The sequence below is a fragment of the Zootoca vivipara genome, chromosome 3 (assembly GCF_965207765.1).
Source record: "Zootoca vivipara chromosome 3, rZooViv2.hap1.1, whole genome shotgun sequence".
Taxonomy (NCBI): Eukaryota; Metazoa; Chordata; class Lepidosauria; order Squamata; family Lacertidae; genus Zootoca; species Zootoca vivipara.
Window position 1 is genome coordinate 13,672,829 of NC_142586.1, and position 18,714 is coordinate 13,691,542.

The window sequence follows — 18,714 nt, forward strand, 5'->3', positions numbered from 1 at the left end:
TATGGAAAAACAGAATAAAAAGATCTGTCTTGTGCTTCTGTAACAATCTATAGCTTAGCTTCCTCATTTAGTTTTATGTCTATTTAACGTCCTATTTAACGTCCTATTTGTGTTTAGTCAGCTGATTACATGTTATGTGACTTCATTAGTCTCTCTCCCATGGCTTTTTCCAGAACCCACGGATGTGGTTTCTGTCAACAACAGTATTCCTGCATTGTGTTCATTTGTATGTCTTGAACCCTTTTACCGTAGAAGCCTCCGCTTTGTTTTGTTTTGCATTTTTTACTTAAACCCTAACATGATTACATGATGGATTTCAACCGTATTGAGTAATGCAAGTATGCCACATGGTTGATTAAACATCTCAATATCTAAAAGCAACTGAACTACTAACATGATTTAATTAACGAATTGCCATTTACTCCAAATGAGCGCTAAAGAGCAGTTTTCCCTGAGAAAAAAGCAGCAGGACTAAGAGGAAGTGTGGATAAGCCCTCTGTGGGAGCACATATAGTAGAAAACATTCTGCTACACATCATCCTTTGGACCTTTCTAGGACAGTAAAACACTTTCCCAATATAGGGTGGCAATGACCAGGGCCAGAATAATCCTGGTCAGGCCATGCAGGCCCTAAAAGCAAGAGGAACTCCATTTTCTAAATCTCTCTGCCTCTGATAGAAAGTAAACCAGACAGCACTTTGCACACAGGCACAGCATGTTTGCACATCTAATGCAAAGATCTAACCACACACAGCACTTCTGAGAAACTCTAGCAAACTAGACAGGGCCTGTTTCAACCCACTGTCAGAGGATGTAGCCCTGCCACAAAACCGCAGTTACACGTGTATGAAAGTACCAGGTACATAACGCCACTTAGTGGAGTTAGGTAAATGACTTTGCATCTTGGGGTGCTCTCTCTTGATTGGTTGATGAAGTACTGCAGAAAGGCTGGCCTTCACTCTGTCAAAAAGGTATAAAAGCACTCTGTGTATGCCCATGGGTTGGGCAGAATGAGAAACTCATTCTCACTGCCACCATTTATTGCAATAAATGTTTTAATAAATCTGTTTTATAATATGTACAACTGCCTGAGATTTCGTCTGGTCAATTTGGGAAGCCAATCATCCATATTACATTTCTGGTGTCCTAACATTTCTGGTGCCGTGACTCGGATGAGGGCATTTCCCTGAACCAGAGGCAGTCCCCTTTTGCCCCACTGGACAGGGCGCAGATTCCTAACGGCGCCTCTGGTCTGGTGCACACCGGCAGACTTTTTCCGGAGGATCAGAGGTGGCCCTTGAGTTTCCGTGCCCTGAACGAAGAGGCAAAAGGACCGAGGTTGGAAGGGAAGAACAGGAAAAGCCGGCTGGGGTAAGTAGAAAGGGAAAAGGTACCTTGAAGGGAATTGGCCCCCTTTAATGAGGGGAAGGGAGTTCCTGATCACATCTCCAGCGTGTTGCTAGTACTCAGTTAATCAGAGGTCAACTGGGAAAACCAGGCGCTTTGGGTAAAAGGCAAAGGGAGGAGGAAAATGTGTATGTTAGTAGTCAGTAGGGAAGAGGTCCCTTGACAAACAGATACTTAGGAAACAAGGAAAAACTGGGAGGTAGAGTGTGGTAAAGTGTCCAATGCATGGTATGTGTGGCAAAGTTTGCAGTGCATGCTCTGGTTGAATGAGGGGATACTTTACAGGGCCATAAATGGGAGGAGTATGGTCAAGAGGAGGGAAAAATGTGATTTCCCTAGAATTCATGATAGATAAATTCATAATGCCATAAAAGAAATTTAATTTACAAGTCCTGCCAACAACAAGTTTGAGAGAAAAAAAGGTGGTGCAAACCAGTATTCCCCCAAAGAGAATCAGGGTCTGCTGGTTTCTCTTTAAGGTTTCCAGATTCAAAAGAGAGCAGGGCAATTAAAGGCACAGATGTCCTGTCCTCTATTGAGCTTGGCAACCCTACATATAAAGATAGGTGTATTGGATGTACAGTATGTTAATAGCCCAGCAAATTTAAAAACGCCTTCCAAGTATGTACACCTGACCAACACTCCTGCATTTCTCTGTGGAAATGTGTGATCAGGGTGGATTTAACTATGAACAGTACAGCATAATGGGCCAAAGCTAGTAGAATTCTATCTGAGCAAACTTCAAGCAAGTGCAAAGTGTTTCTCTCTTTCTGAAGGGTTAATGGATCCACTAGCAGCTATTATTTAATATTATTATTATTTATTAAATTTGCATACTGCCCATCATCTACAGTAGCGCTCAGGGCGGTTCGCAACAAGCCACTAGGCCTGTTACTATGGGAACAGGCAGGCCCTCCTTTTTACCCCTCAGGGACTCTTCAGAGTTTAGCACAGGCTTTTGTAGGTTTCCCACCAAAAAAAGTGTCCTGTGAATTTGACGTCTCGCCTCCCAAGAGACAGTTCTTCTAACACCGCTCAGGAGATGAAGGGAGCCTTAAGCGTGCTTTTATATTGTGTGTATAACTAAGTTATTTTTTTTATTAAAAAAAGACTGAAGGGGTGAGAAGACTCAAAAGAACCTTCCCCTCCCCTCCCCTTGCTGCCGCCTTTCCTTGAAATGAGCCATTTTTGTGAGAGTTCTCGGTTTCTGATGAAGGAGCTTGTTTGAATCCTGGAAGAGCTTGGAGGAAAGGCTGTAAAGGAGGGAAGGTTTATAAAGGCCTGAGGAAGGTGAAGAAGAGAGCCCGAAGGCGCCAGTTCCTTAAAAAAAACCACACATTTCTCGATGGGGTTGAAAGGACTGGAAAAATGGATGGGCCGTCTCCCCTGGGAGACATGGAGGGAGATCATGGCCTACATGGAAGGAGGGCACACGCCTTCACGGCAGGGAGGAGAGCGCCAAGAGGCGCCCAGGCGGCACGGGGCAGAGCTGGTGATTGACGTTTTGAAAGAGAAGTGCGGGCCGAGCTCGCCGAGGATAGGCAACGAAAAGGAGCAGCCCCGAGGCGGGGAAGAGGGGCGACCCAACGCCCAGAGCGGAGTAGCATTGTCTTTGGAGGGATCCGCGGAGGTAACCCGTGGTCCCAAAGGGTTTTAACGCGGGCCTTCTCAACGTGCCACGTTAATGGCTTCCGTGGTGCCCAGAATAATGTTCCCATTGCACGCCCTCCTGTTTGCAGGCTTTCCTTCATCATCCTGTGAGGACAGGATGCTGGGCTAGGTGGGCCTTGGGCAGGATCCGGCAAGGTTCTCTTCACATACTTAACACACCATTTGGGGGGGGGGGGCACCAAATCTGGAGAGTAGTATTGGGAGAATGCCTTTCAGCGCCTTGACAGTTAAGTTACGTGGTGCTGCAGGGCACTGTCTCTCCTCCCCCGTGCTATCTAATATCTATATGAAACCTCCGGGAGTGATCCTTGGGATCATTGCCATGAGTATGCTAGGTCTCCTTAGCGTCTGAATTGAGAAAGGTTGCACAGTCCCTGGGGGCATTGCTTGGATGCAGTGGTGAGATGGATGAAGAAGACCCAGGTGAGCTTAAATCCTGGCAGAACAGAGGCACTGTGGGTGAGCAGTTCCCACGTCCAATAAATTGGTCAATTGCTTGCTCAGGATGGGGCTGCACTCCTCCTGAAGGAGCAGGTTTGCAGTCTGGCAGGTGCTCTGTCACTGGAGGTGCAGGTAGTTTCTGTAGCTAGGAGTGCCTTTTACCAACTGCAGTTGGTATGGCAACTACAACCATTCCTGGGCAAGCAAAGTCTCACCACAGTAGTTTATGCATTCAAGAATGGATTAGTGGAATGTGCTTTATGTGGCGTGTCAGCATATAACACCTGTGCTCAGAGATATGCGCTGGTTGCCAATTTGTTGCTGGGCCGGGTTGAAGTGTCTTAGTATTTTTAAAGCCCTTAACAACTTGGGGGCAGTTTATTTGTCAGATTGCCTTACCCCATATATGCCCACTTTGACAGCTTTGATCTGTAGAATGGCCCTGTTAAAGGTGCCACAGAATACCTGTTGCACATTTGTAAGAAATTGATATTTAGTTGTGGCAGCACCTACTCTCTGGAACCCCCTTCCTATTGACATCAGGCAGGTGCTTTCTATAAATGCTTTTGTTTAGACAAGCCTACCCAGATGTGTAGCATGTTGATGTATGGTTTAATCCAGGCATCCCCAACCTGCGGCCCTCCAAATGTTTTGGCCTACAACTCCCATGATCCCTAGCTAACAGGACCAGTGGTCAGGGATGATGGGAATTGTAGTCCAAAACATCTGGAAGGCCGAAGGTTGGGGATACCTGCTTTAATCTGTTTATAATTTATTGCTGGTTCTAATTTTTTCCGATGTTTTAAAGAGTTGGTTTCTACTGATACTTTTGTTGTTTTATTCTCTTTGTCAACTGCTTTGACATTTTGGAGCTTTATTTTACAATCAAGCAGTGTATACATTTTATGAAATAAATAAAATAGCACATGTTCCTGGGCATCAAAGAATAAAATGCAACAATTAAATACAAGGCAGAAATTAAAAGCATCAACAAGAGCAATAAGATATTTGCCTGGCACTGAAAAGATAACAAAAATCCTCTTGGGAGACACTCTTTTCATGGCTAGTATTGCCAGCACACCCCACACACCCCAGTACTTTTTCATGTTTTGCTGTTACTCCCCTTGGCATGGCAACTGTATGTTGAGAAATGTGCCTGTCGCAGCAAACACTGGTAATACCTGTGTAACCTTAATAAACCCAGTTACAATAAGGAAGTGCCTCAGGGCAGTTCAATGATTTTTTTGTTTTGTTTTATATAATGGAAGAATCTTCAAAGCTCAGTACTAGGGTGAGGGATACTTGGCCTCCAAGGGAAGGAAAAAATGCATAAGGAATTTGAAGATGAAGATAGCAGAGAGACGAGGACGAGGTAGAGTACAATAGGCTAAAAGTAAGACAAATGGAAGGTCCCCTTGAAAAGTGAGATCATGTCATTTTGTTAATCAATGCCCACTTTATTTATTATTTGTTTGTTTGTTTGTTTAGACCCTGCCCATCTGGCTGGGTTTTCCCAGGCACTCTGGGCAGCTACCAACAGAATATTAAAAACACGATAAAACATCAAACATTAAAAACTTCCCTAAACAGGGCTGCCTTCAGGTGTCTTCTAAAAGTCAGATAGTTTTTTAATTCCTTGGCATTTGATGGGAGGGCGTTCCACAGGGCGGGTGCCACTACCGAGAAGGTCCTCTGCCTGGTTCCCTGTAGCTTCACTTCTTGCAGTGAGGGAACCGCCAGAAGGCCCTTAGAGCTGGACCTCAGTGTCCAGGCTGAACCATAATAATAATAATAATAATAATAATAATTTATTTATTTATTTATACCCCACCCATTTGGCTGGGTTTCCCCAGCCACTCTGGGCGGCTTCCAACAAAATATTAAAAAATATTAAAAACCATGGGGGTGAAGACTCTCTTTCAGGTATACTGGGTATATTCCTTCAGGTATATTCCAGCCTTGATGCAACTTTGCTAATATGGTACATTTCTATGACTAGGGGATATTGTATTTATATATTTTGAAATGGAAACTAAACCACTCATCGCTTGTAATCTTTCTGATTAGGATCAAAACATGATATTTATTTATTTATAGATGGTGAGGGTTCGATCTTTCATGACCTAAACAAGACAATTACAAAGACTCATAGCTGGCAAGTTCTTCCTTTTCTTAAGTGAAATTCTGGGGCCCTGTTCTAGCCTGCTGCTTCAGATGCAGTGAAGGACACTATCCTGTCACCAGTGTTCACCCCAGCTAGTTTTTGTGTACCATGTTGTCCTTTAGCTTTGAGCAGTGAAAACAGGATGGACCAGGTGGGTTATTAGCTTGTTCCAGTATGTTTCTCCTTAGACCAGGTATTGTTTCCAAATACTAAATTGAACATAGAAACTCCTGGCATGCAGGGGTGGCCCAAGGCATTCTCACAGTGGCCAACTAGGTGCTGATGGGAAGCACCAACGCACGAGTTCAACAAGGATAGCATACGCAAGACTTCTATATGCAACTGTTTTCTTGTTTCTTCATGTTCTTTATACTTCTTGTTCCTGGTATCTCTTTTGAGCTTCTAGTTCTCAACTTTCATGGTGCTAAATGAAAAAGACACGCTAGTCCAAGTTGCAGGCTGTCAAACTTAGTTCTTGCTTAAGAATTGTCGGGAAGACATTTTTGTGCAGATCAGCTTGTCTAAATTCAGAGTCTCCCTTTTGTCATGGTGAAGCTAAATTAAAAGTCCATTCCATCTTATTGTCAGTAACTGGTGTCTTGTTATTCCTAAACACCAGGCAGCAATGCAGTACTTTTCTCTAACATTGGAAAGATTTCAATATCTGGATACGCTGGGTCCATTTTTTGGTATAAAAGGGGGCAGCATCCAACAGTGTATATGAAAAAAGGATACCACCAGGACTATTGGTGTATTGAGGCCAAGCCTAGCGTACTCCTTCCAGAGATAGTGTTACAACCATCCTTGATAGATAATCTGAAGCAGTTGTTTTGTTATGTCATCAACAATTTCATGTATGGCCTAATGATGTAACAAGTGATTTCCAGGGAAGAACAATGAAAGGAGAAAAGCATTGTGATGTAGGAATTCATAGAGAAGGACAATGACATGAAAGTGGATGCCAAGTTGGAGGGGTGCATGGTGACTTTGAATCTGTAAAAGCTGGGGTTTTTTTACTAGACAAAGCTTGTGCAATTTGTGATTAGGGTTGCCAGATTCTGAGTTCAAAAATTCCAGGTTTTGTCCCCAGGGTATCTCAAGACTTGACAAGTGAAGATTAATAGCACAAACTTTTGATTTTGTGCTTGGTCTGGTGGGCACATTGGTTTGTTCTTGAAATTGAATTATGGTGGACAAGTTGGGCCAGCAACAAATGGTTGTAGTGTTTAGAATGCTCCTATTCAGAATTCCTTCAGGCTATCTCTGCTCTTTTCCTCAATATTCTATACCACTTATTATTTCGGTTCCTCGGTTTTCTATTTCCTTCCTTCTCCCCCAATAGATGGTCAATATTCTGAAACTACTGAGCATGTTTAGGTCTTCCTTGTGTTGTTTTGGGGTTTTTTTCATCCTAAAGAAGTTTGTACGTCTGTAAACATTTGGGTTCCCCACACCTTCCCTCTTGTGCATGGATGGTGTGGTTTGTTTTTTAAAAATCATTTTTATTAAGGATTTTCTTGGTTTACAAAGATAAGAGCAATGTCTCTCTTAAGATTTTTACAACTCAGTTTCGTTTGTTGAGACATTGGTGAGGGGAGGATAGTAGGTGGAGGGAGGGTGGGTGGGGTGGGGTGGGTTTTTTCTTGTCAGCGACGTTTGCATAGGTTCTCTGTTGTTCGCTTGTTTTCCTTTGTTGGTGAGAGATGCTGGGGTTGGCCTAGGATCTGGTTGTTCCTTTGTGGTTAGCTGTGGTGTTTGTTTTGTTTGTGAGCAAGGGGGTGAGTGTTGTGGGTCAGGTTAACCATATGGATTCGTATGCTGTTGGTGGGATGGTGTGGTTTTGGCTACATAAGGATCCACACTCAGAAGTGAGTTTTCTGTTAATATAAAAGACAGAGGGACATGCAGGGAAGTGAGCATTAGAGTCAAGTAAATACTGTACTTCAGAGTAATAAAACATAGGTAAGAATTGTGTTGCATAACAGGCACCTTTGCATTGAAATCCAAAAGGACTTTTCAGATACCTGTTCTAACAAAAGCAGTGAAAAGTGCTCATCTATTCCTCCAAATAAGACACTTGTATGACATTTTAAAATTCGCCACGGCCATCTGTCAACAAGTAATAAAGTTTACTTTTACAGACTTGAATATTGAGAAACGTACTAAATAATCTGGCAAAAGTAATTGCAAGATGTAATAGGAATAGAAAATTGTGTTTGAAAGCATCCATTTGTCTTTTATAGCTACGTGGTCAAGTCCTATAAGTTGCAAAAAAAAAGAAGGAAAAGGAAAAGAAAGGTTTGTAACTCCTTTTCTAGTCAAAAGCCTTGAACTTAAATAAAGGGGCCTAAAAACAGGTACACTGTACCTAAAATATAGCCAAGCTTGAAAGCTGACCACCAGAGGGCCCTGTACCAAAGACTATTTGGTTGCATACTGGGCCTACTGATAAGGTACTGTACTCTAGTTTACTGATAATCTCAAGTTTTTCCAAGAAGGTGTATTTAAGTTTCTGTGCCTTAATTAGGGGGTTAATACAATCATATCCAGCCAAATAATTCCATATGCATGTGCAATAATGGTTCATTTTTTAAATGATATTGGAACAGAGTAGACCAAGAGCAAATTAATAAATTGCTAGTGGTTCCTTCACTGAATTGAAGTGAAGGCCTGTTGTATTTCTCCAGGAAGGCAAGTTGCTGACTTGGAGTTATACAAATTCTCTTACAAGGGAGGCATGTAGAGTTTTGCTGCTTTCAGGTTGTTCCATAAGCATTTTTAGGGTTTCTGGTGAACTTTGGAAGAGAACAAAACTAGAGAAGAATTCTACAGTGGCCAGTGATTTCACCTTGTCTTGGCCGCTGGCTGCTCTTCAGGGAGATGGGTGTGTGTGACCTGCAACCGTTTGTTAAAATGTGGAGGAATCTAGATCTTCCTGAACTAAAACATCAGAGCCCTCACAATTAATTTGCCCATTGCTTCATGTGCAAAGTTTTAAACAGCACGTAAATCTTTTTTTAAAAAATAATAATTTTTATTGTTTTTTACACATATTTTCCAGCATATCATTCTTTTAAACATCATTTCAACATCTTTGGCTATCATAGCCGAATACTTCCTTCAACCTCAACTGATGGTTTTTCTTAAATCTTTTCTAATCATGCGTTTTGTTACTATAGCTATTGCTATAAATTCAAATCTTAATACCTATTCTTAATTCTTTTCACAAATATTTTATATACAAGGGATGTCAATTGGTTACAGTTGCTTTCCAAATATATTGAAAACTTCTTCCATTCCTTTAGGAAAGTCTGGTCCTGCTGGTTCCAAATTTTCCCGGTTAATCTCACCATCTCAGCATAGTTCATCAATTTCTCTTGCCATTCTTCTTTAGTTGGCATTTCTTCTTGCTTCCACCTTTGGGCTAACAATATCCTTGCTGCAGTTATTGCATATAAAAACAATTTCTTATCATTCATGTGAATTTCTGTACCCACAATACCCAATAGAAGGGCTTCTGGTTTTTTAACAAATGTATATTTCAACGTTTTTTTCAATTCACTATGAATCATTTCCCAGAAGTCCTTCACTTTCTTACATTCCCACCACATACAGCAAGAAGTACCCTCCTTTTCTTTACATTTCCAACATTTGTTATCTGTTTTGTACATTTTAGCTAACTTCACTGGTGTTATATACCACCTGTACATCATTTTCATATTGTTTTCTTTCAATGCACAGCAAGCAGTAAATTTTATTCCATCTTTCCATAATTTTTCCCAATCCTCTATTTGTATATTATGACCAATATCTTTAGCCCAATGAATCATAACCGATTTAACTTCCTCATCTTTCAAATGCCATTCCAAGCACATAAATCATTTTAGTTTAATACTCAAACAGTACTAGAAAGATGCTTACTCCAGCAAGATTTGTATAATGTTGAAGATATATGTTAATTTCACAAACTTGTTTAGGTGTGTATGGGCTCATTCGCCCAATGGGCAAGTCTAAAAATAGCTAGCCTGTACCAAATCTCTGTGTCTCATTATTAGCACAAATGTTGAACACAATTACCTTGAAGATCAACCACGAAAGGCCTCTTAAGGTTCACCTGAAGAGACCCCTTGCTCTTACAAACTTTGTGCTAATATACAGCTTGGGGGAATAGGTAAACTACCTGGTTAAACAAGATTCTTGCCACGCCTGTGGTTCTTACTTTTCATTGGAGTTCTTCTATAAATTAGTTAAATTGGAGTTCTTCTATAAATTTATGTTCTAAGCTAGATGGCATTATTTATAAATTACCCATGTTGCTCAAAAACACGAGTGCGTTCAACAAAACACTCTCACCCCCATGCTGGAGAGGCTGCAACGAGATAAGTACCACATTCCAAGTGGTGGATGTGTGACCACATATATAGCCTTTCTGGCAGAGTGCATTTATGGAAATAAGCTATCTCACAGGTCAACAGGTGGAATGTACCCCAGGTTTGGCGCTGCTAACCATTTTCAGAGAAAAGCAACAAAGAATTAACCACTTTTCTTCCGTTGGCAGTACACATATTAGTAGCGCGTAACTGGAAAGAACTGGAACATTTGCAAATATCTCACTGGAAACAGAATGTGTGGACAGTTGCTATATCGGTTGGGGAGGGGAGGCAAAGAGACTACAAGCTCTGAACAGTACAAGAGACACAGATGATGTTATTGGAATTTGGCACCCTCTTTTAAAATATTCCATTGATAATCCTGAAGAATGGCATCCACCCAAATCACAAACTGGACTTTGGCAAAACTTAATGGACTGATTTGCCCTGGGGGAAGAAGTGAGGTAGTTTGGGATGGGGGAATTCTTTGCATTTGTTTTTATACACTGAAAATCAATAAAACCTTGTAAAAAACAGAACAGAGTGCACTTGTGTATTAATCTGCATTAAATTACATAAACTTTAGATCTTTGGTAGTAAATTGCACTAATAATGCATAAATATTAAGCAGTACTTATTAGTATTTATCATTACTATTGCGAGTTTTTCATGGAAGTTGGTCATTTCAGTACCAAATGCTGTTGCCCAAGGTACAAATAATGGTGGTTGTAAGCATGTGTTTCCAAATACTGAAATACTGTGACAGCTGTGCTCTGCAGTTTGATATGAAGAGGAAGTATGTTCCCAAGCTGCAGTCATTAGTCCAGGTGTCAGCAAAGTTTTCAAGCCCTGGGCCGGATCATTCCCACAGACAAGCGTCTGTGGGACGGACATGCGTAGAAGTGATTTCCGGAGCTGCGCATGTCCAGGGCGCCGGAAATCGCTTCTGTGCATGCCCGGAAGCCAGAAATCGTGCCTGCACAGAAGTGATTTTCGGTGTCTGGGCATGTGTCTGGGCATGTGCAGATGCGATTTCCGGCACGACTCGGCGAGACTTGTCGAGCAGGCGGTTCGGTGACCGGGCGTCTCATGGGCCGGAGGTTTGCGACCTCTGCATTAGTCATTAGATGCCAGTGTCAATGAACTATTTCCTTGCGCTGACGTATTAAATGCTGCCTTCATCAATAATCATGAAGCAGTGCAATAATAATGCTTCAAGGTAGCTCTGATTTCTGAGATTACAACATGCTAATAATTATTTCTGAAAGCTTTAGAATCCTCATTCTCCCACCCCTTCTCCTTTTGCGCTTATCTCCTTAGTATAAATGTTTTTTGGCTAGTTAAAGGCAATAGTGCTTTCCTGTGTCCATTAGGCTGTTTCTCACATTATAGCTATCAACATAAATAGTAATGCTAGCTGTTTTCCAGGCTAATTATTATGAAAATGTGTTTGAATTTCTCTTTACATTTGATACTGAGGCAGGCCAGTGGTGCATCTAGGCGGTTCTTTTTATATATCCTGTCAATTTCCCCGGAAAACCTGGTGTTTAGTGCTGAATCAGTACAAATCGCAATCTGCAGAAAACTTGTTTGGCATTCATTTCATTCAATTCATCAGTAAACAGTGGGTTTTCCTTGAGGAAAGCGGTGGGATTTGTTCCTGGAAAGCACACAAGTCTTGATGAGTCCTCAGCATTGCCTCTCTGCTATAACGGGCAGTAACTCTCCAGAGTTGGATGCAGGGTTTTCTCAGCACTGTTTTGAGATGCTGGGAATCAGACCTGGGACCCCTCTTCTTGTTAAGCAGATGTTCTGCCACTGAACTTTGGCCTATCCATGATTAACATGTTTGCATATTCATAGACCTTTTGTATTTGGGGGCGGGGAGGAGAGAGCAATATGGAGTAAAGTTTCACCAGATTCCATACAGTAAATAAAGGCATGTGAACTAGAATATTCCTTTTCACTGAGATGGAGCAACTCCTCTAGGATGAGTCAGTAAATGTTTAGAACAGTGTGCTCTTTCCTACAGACATGCTATTTTAAACCAACAGAATCAGATTATCGATAGATTGTAACTCCTGATTCAGACCAAAAATGCAAATGAAGAGGCAAGCATGAAGTTGGTTCTAGGAAGCAGTGGTTTATTTCAAGAGCACTATGTTCCATGCATTTCCATCCGTGTCTTTTTGGTACAGCAAAAATGGCTCACTCAAGAAATATACCAACACGCTCAGTCCCATCTAAGTCTCTACTTATATCCCAGCCAAGACTTGTTATATACAACTTGAAATTCTTTTATTATATCCTTATCTAATTCTGTATATCCTTTAAGCTATTTTACCTTTTAATTGTAAATCAAATCGTGCACGTTTCTGTTCTTGTTTTATTATGTCTATGAGCTTAAAGCTGAAATAAAGTGTTTTGGATTTGGATTCCCAGCCAAGACTCTTAATTTTAAATGGATGGCAGGCAGAGGGCAGGACAACCAGCGATGTGGCCAAGAATCAGACAATTGATGTTGAATCAGACAACTGTGTTTAGAGCAAGATTTGTTTAAGGAACGCTGTAGTTTTATGCCCAAGTGAAATAATTATTGTTATAACTTGCTTTATTTCCATTTTCAGGAAAATGGCGTCCCAAACGGAGGCATCTACAAACGAACATTTAATGAGTCCTTTGAACAAGCACCAATGTATGTGTCTATCCTTACGTATGCGGGTTTTGTCGTAGCAACGTCATTTGGCTACCTGCGAGACTTCTTGAGGGCTTGTGGACTCCAAAAAACTATTGTTGCTGTAGAGCGGGAAGAACAAAAGGTATATAGAATTAAAAACTGGTGAATGTTCTGATTCTTTCCCAAGCAGGAACGGAATGTCCAGAACAGGGTTGTAGGTGGAGGATTTGACTGTCACTTGCCCTTCAGATCTCAGGTTCCCATACTGCTTTCCATCCATCCCCCGACATAGGATGCCTCAAGACACATCTGTGGCAGAAGTCTGCATATGTCAGGCCACAGTTGGAGAAAGATCCCTTACTGACAGTGGACCACCCATGTTTTAGATGCCTGCCTTTTTCATTTTTGAATTTATATCTAAAATACCCAAGTCATCTGACTAGTGTACTAAATAATGTGGAGGGAGATATAAATGGGTGCAGCCTGCTCTCTACCTTCTCCTGCAAAACAACAACACCCCTAATAGTATTTCAGATTTAGCATGTGTGATATGAATATAATGCTTTTTTCTTTAAAATAAAATCTTCCTTAAATTGGATCTTATGAATCTTAATTTAAATCTTAATTTAAATCTATCAAGTTCTAGGGGAAAGGGTGTTCAGAAATGGACATAAATAAATATGAATGATCAGACTTGTCTTTTGAATGCCACCCTATGAATGCATATTCATAGCTACATGACTTGCAGATGGATGGTCTCACATGCAGATTTCAAGAGGTTCTGAATCTCTCAGCAAATAACTTTTTAAGGGATAGGGATGGTTGACACATTCTACTGAGAATCTCGCCTGTCACCATGATGAAAATGTAGGTGTGAGCCAGTCCTGGGGATGTGTCTGGAAAGCATAGGGTGTATTCCTATTATGCATGTGCTCTTTTCTCTTCCTACCCTTCCTACACTCACTGACCTCAACCTGAGAAACTGTGTGTTGTCACCTCCGGTTACAGATAGTAAAGATGATCTCTTCTAAAAGACGGCAGAGCACGTTGCATTTTCGCCTGTTTATGTAAGAGAAATGCAACTTAGCATCACTGTCTGAAGCGTTATGTTTTTCCTTTTGCAAATTGGGAGACCTGGCAGGGAATGCTTCCAGCACAGGGGGGAAATGCAGTGTTGAAGTAGTTTGGTTTCAGGGGGCAGGTATATTATGCATGCCTAAAGGAAGCAAGGAAGCGGACTTCTTACCAAACATCAAATGCCTGGTTAGAAGTTCATTGTTAATTTGCTTATTAGTCTTCAAATCACTTGTCAGGAAAATGGAATGGCAACCCATTTGATCTAACAGATAGCTTACTTGTCAGTGCGAAAGCTTCCCTTTTAAGTACCACATGGCTGGCTTGTGTGATAGACACACTAGTAGACTGTCCCTAAAGTATAGTGTTACAATGTCACAAGAATCACAGAATTGTAGAATTAGAAGGGACCATGAAGACCATCTGGTCCAGCCCCCTGCAATTCAGGAGTCCTGCCCACAGCCATCCTTGAGTGGTGTCAAACCACCAACCTTCTGGTTAACAGCCAGACACACTGACCCATTGCTCACTGCTAGTGTGCTAAGCCCCCTTTTAATTTTACAAAGTGCTTTTCAGTCTTGCCTTTTCTGATAGAGGTATACATACATACATACATACATACATACATACATACATACATACATACATACTAGGGTGTGACTTTTTTACAACCTCATTTCCCTGTATCATAATTTGATGAGCTTTCATTAACGATTAGATAAAATCTTACTTTCAAAGAGATTTGATTTAAAAAAAAACCTCACGCACAAAATTATTTTAAAATTTTTATTTATCAGTTTTTTGACCATTTTTGAAGTCACTGTAAGCAGATATAAAATTGAACCCAAGCTCTAGAGTCACATATATACAACATTATATAGGGTCATCAAACACACAAGGAAGCTTTTTTAAGCTGCAGTAACAGTATAGATGCCGCTAGAGGATGATGTTTTGCTACCTCTCCTGTAGGTTCTTTTCCCAGCATGTCCGGCAGGGTCTGCTGGCTGAGTTTTGAGGTCCCCAAAAGGGGCTTTTACCTTGCACAGGTGTGACATTTGTATACCCTATGTTGCTAAGAACACTCCCCATTGTGGGATGTGGTGTTGTGTCCAAATTTGATACGAAATATATATAGAATTGTTAATACAATTTTATGAAATGGTAAAACGGCATACAAAAAAATTAAAAATGGTTTGTGCGTAACCTTTTTAAATATTTCAATGGAATATACCTCATTTTAGTCATTAATAGGCCAAAGTTCATCTATTTGTGCTACAGGAAATAATTTTTGAGGGGGGGAAATGAAAAAAGTCATCACCCTAATACATACATACATACATACATACATACATACATACATACATACATACATACCAGAACACCACCAATGAAAGTCTACCTCTTGCCAGTCTAGATCACACTATATGTATCTTACTAAGACTTTCAGCCTGCTCTAGTGTGGCAGACTTGGGGGTCGGTGACAAACTAAAAACCCCTCCAAAACAACTGAAATGTGCCCATCTTTAATCTCCAACCCCGAAGGCCAAGGAGGTAGTTCTTAGAATGCTTCAGAGATGTCAAAGTTTTAACTCTGTATTAGGATGGAATGCTATAACTGGAGGACAATATCAGTTGTGCGGGGGGGGGGGTGTTAAATTCCACCTTTCCTCTAAGGAACTTAGAACTACTGTTCTCTTATCATTGTTTTCCCTATCCCCATTTTATCTGTGCAGCAGCCCTGTAAGGTGGGTTAGGCAAAGTAAGTGACTAACTGGCCCAACGATATTTGGGAAGCTTCATGGCTGAGTAGGGATTTGAACCTAGACTTCCTAATCTTACCTTAACACTGTAACTAGCAAGACCACATGTAGTCATGTGTACAGCTGTTGATGTTTTTTATAACTAAAAAAAACCTTAGATGATGCATAATATGCTTGAGATGTAACTTTGCACACTTCTTTTCCCTTTAAAAAACTTAGGATTTTGTACCACTTTATCAAGATTTTGAAAACTTTTTTACAAGAAACCTCTACGTGAGAATAAGAGACAATTGGAACCGCCCTATCTGCAGCGTTCCTGGACCAAAGTTTGATCTGATGGAACGTGTTTCAGATGATTACAACTGGACATTTAGGTGGGTCAGGCTAGTAAATACACGTGATGATTGATAAAGAAAAATGTGGCTCTCACTCTTTTTCCATAGCTATCAGTGGAATTTTGTAATTACCTATTTTGTGATACCACATAAATCATAGAATCGCAGAATTGTAGAGTCTGGACAGATCTGTTTGGGAAGTCTTTTTATAAAGATTATGTTCTTGAATTGTGACTCAAACCTAAAATTATTAATGGTTTCAACGTAAGCCCTGTTCCTGTGTTAACTCACTTGCACGGCACTTGCATCTTGAAGCAGGATTGCATTTCTGCCCTTGATGGTAGCCTGGCTGGCACATCACACAATGGCCCAGGGCTTATCCACACCTCCATTTGACCCCCAACTTTTTGTCTGGGGGAAACCTGATATTTAGTTCTGAATTGGAACAAACTGCAACTGAGTTTTCCATGGATTGTTGTTTGCTCTGATTTAGCACTAAAGAGTGGGTTTTCAGGGGGGAAGCGGCAGGGCAAAGGCAAAACTGCTCGGACTTGTGCCTAGAAAGCATGGGACCAGCAGAAAACCACTTGGACCCTTTCTTTATAGGCACAAGATAAGCAGAAGTGTGGACAAGCCCTTAGTGTGAGCATACACACTCCCAAAGAAGAGATTGCAATCATTTTGCTGCTGCTCCCCATTTGTTCTGCTGCTAATTGTGATGTCCAAACCAGGACTAATCAGTTAGATCTCCTGGACAAACCATGAGTTTTAAAACAAATAACAAACCTTCTGCTGAGCCCACCAATCTCTCCAGGGAGCACAGTCAGATACATGTAAAAGCTGGAGGGGGAGAGCTTCTATTTCATTAGCAAGTGCATGTATCATGTATACGCTCAACACTATACCAGCCAGATTAGAGTATCAGGATTGAACTCTGAGCTACCACAAACTTCAAACATAAATGCTATAGGAAATCCATGTTGTTAATCTGGAATTAATCCAAATTCTTTATTTTGATCGCAACAGAGAAAGGAACAGAGTACAAAGGGTATTAATCCTGGTGGCCAATTGCACTGGCTGCCAATTAGCTTCCGGGCCCAATTCAAAGTGCTGTTTTTCAGCTATAAAGCCTTAAATGGCTCAGGACTGCAATACCTCAAGGACCTCCTCTCCTCATATAAACCTCCCCAGAGTCTGCATTCATCATCTGAGGCCCTTCTTCATGTGCCTCCTCCACTTGAGGTCTGGAGGATGGCCACATGAGAATAGGCCTTTTCTGCAGTGACATTTGTGAAATACTCTCCCAAGAGAGGTCCGCCTATATATTTTTAGGTGACAGACGAAAACGTTCCTCTTAAACAGGCCTTTGGCTGATTTATATTCTACAACCTTTTAAATGTGTCTGTGGGAAGGGAGGGTTGTTTTTGTTTAATTTTTTGCTGTTTTGTTTTATTTATTTACTTGTTTTTATCCTGTATTTTGTTTTGTGAACCACCCTGATATCTTACGATGAAAGGCAATATATAAATCTAATAAATAGCAACAACAACAATAAGGGATGTAAGAATTGCTTTCGGGGGGGAAATATTGTAACTTTTATAGATTACTTTTCAAATTTGAGGAACTGTCACTGCTCAAGAAAATAAATTTTGCTAAGTCTTCTCCAGAAGACATTATTCAAATAAATTGACTGAGAGAAAAACAACCATGGAGCTGCTTGTGTGTTTGATGCAGGTGAAAAAGGACTTCATTTGTTGGCTGAAATGTAGTTCCTTGTGCAGAGTTTGCCACTCTCACATATGCTTTACCAATGATCAGGTCTATTAAATAAAAGGAAACAAGGGCAAGGTTTATAGGGTCACTTCCATCGTATAGTTTTTTTCATGTTGGCCTAACTCAGATCCTCAATTCAGAAGGTTTTAATAATGCCATTTATGTGCTGTATTATTACATCAACATTGTGATTTGAAATAAGTTTTTTTTCTTGGCTGTAGGTTCACTGGAAAGATAATGAAGAATGTAATCAACATGGGTTCATATAACTACCTCGGCTTTGCAGAAACTGATCCTAGCGCTTTGAAAACTGTGAGCACTATGCTGCATAAATACGGCACAGGCGTATGTAGCACCAGACAGGAAATGGGTAAGGAACAGTTTTTCAGTTACTACCAGATTTTACTTTTTAGAGGAATGTTATTCTCACTGTGAGAAAGTACACATCCACTCAGACTGTTGCCTCCCAACCCGCCACGGATCACACACACAGCAAGCTACCTGTTGAATTCTGGAGGCACAAGACTGGATCACTCAGTTACTTAGAGCACAGTGCTGATAACACCAAGGTTGCAGGTTCAATACCCGTATGAGAAAGCTACATATTACTGCATTGCAGGGGGTTGGACTAGATGATCCTTGGGGTCCCTTTCAACTCTGCAAGATTTGTGTATGCTTGGTTTAGTCAACATCAAAGGAAATTTGCAGTGGGGGTAAGGAATGAAACAAAACAACTTAATGAAGACTGTGGCGCAAAGTAGCCAGTCACATACTTAGTAATGCAATCTTCTAACTGAGATGTTCCTATACTCTTACATCTGCCAAACTGCATCATGGTGCTTCTCCCATGCTATGCAAGCAGCTCAGGGTTTGTGCAGCCTTTCAAAGACCTGGATTTTTTTATTTTAAAAAAATATTTAAAAGAGAATCTCAACAACTTTTTTGGGGGGGGGGTACTTCATCTTAACACAAATAGTACAATCTTACCTTGAAAGTCAAATGGTATCGGTTCCAGAAGTCCATTCAACTTCCAAAACATTTG

General features: G+C 40.9%; 1 protein-coding gene across 2 annotated transcripts in view; it reads left to right on the top strand.

Moving 5' to 3' along the window:
- Positions 1–18,714, top strand: part of SPTLC3 (serine palmitoyltransferase long chain base subunit 3) — a 65,002-nt gene that overhangs the window by 15,162 nt on the left and 31,126 nt on the right. The window contains exons 1-4 of one of the 2 annotated variants that reach the window (XM_088665606.1): positions 2,683–3,037; positions 12,681–12,872; positions 15,784–15,938; positions 17,894–18,042. In XM_088665606.1, coding sequence (XP_088521732.1) covers positions 2,753–3,037; positions 12,681–12,872; positions 15,784–15,938; positions 17,894–18,042 — 781 coding nt within the window. In that variant the 5' untranslated portion in view covers positions 2,683–2,752. Of the gene's footprint in view, positions 1–2,682; positions 3,038–12,680; positions 12,873–15,783; positions 15,939–17,893; positions 18,043–18,714 lie in introns of those variants that run through there. The other variant, XM_035110067.3, reaches the window with a different exon arrangement.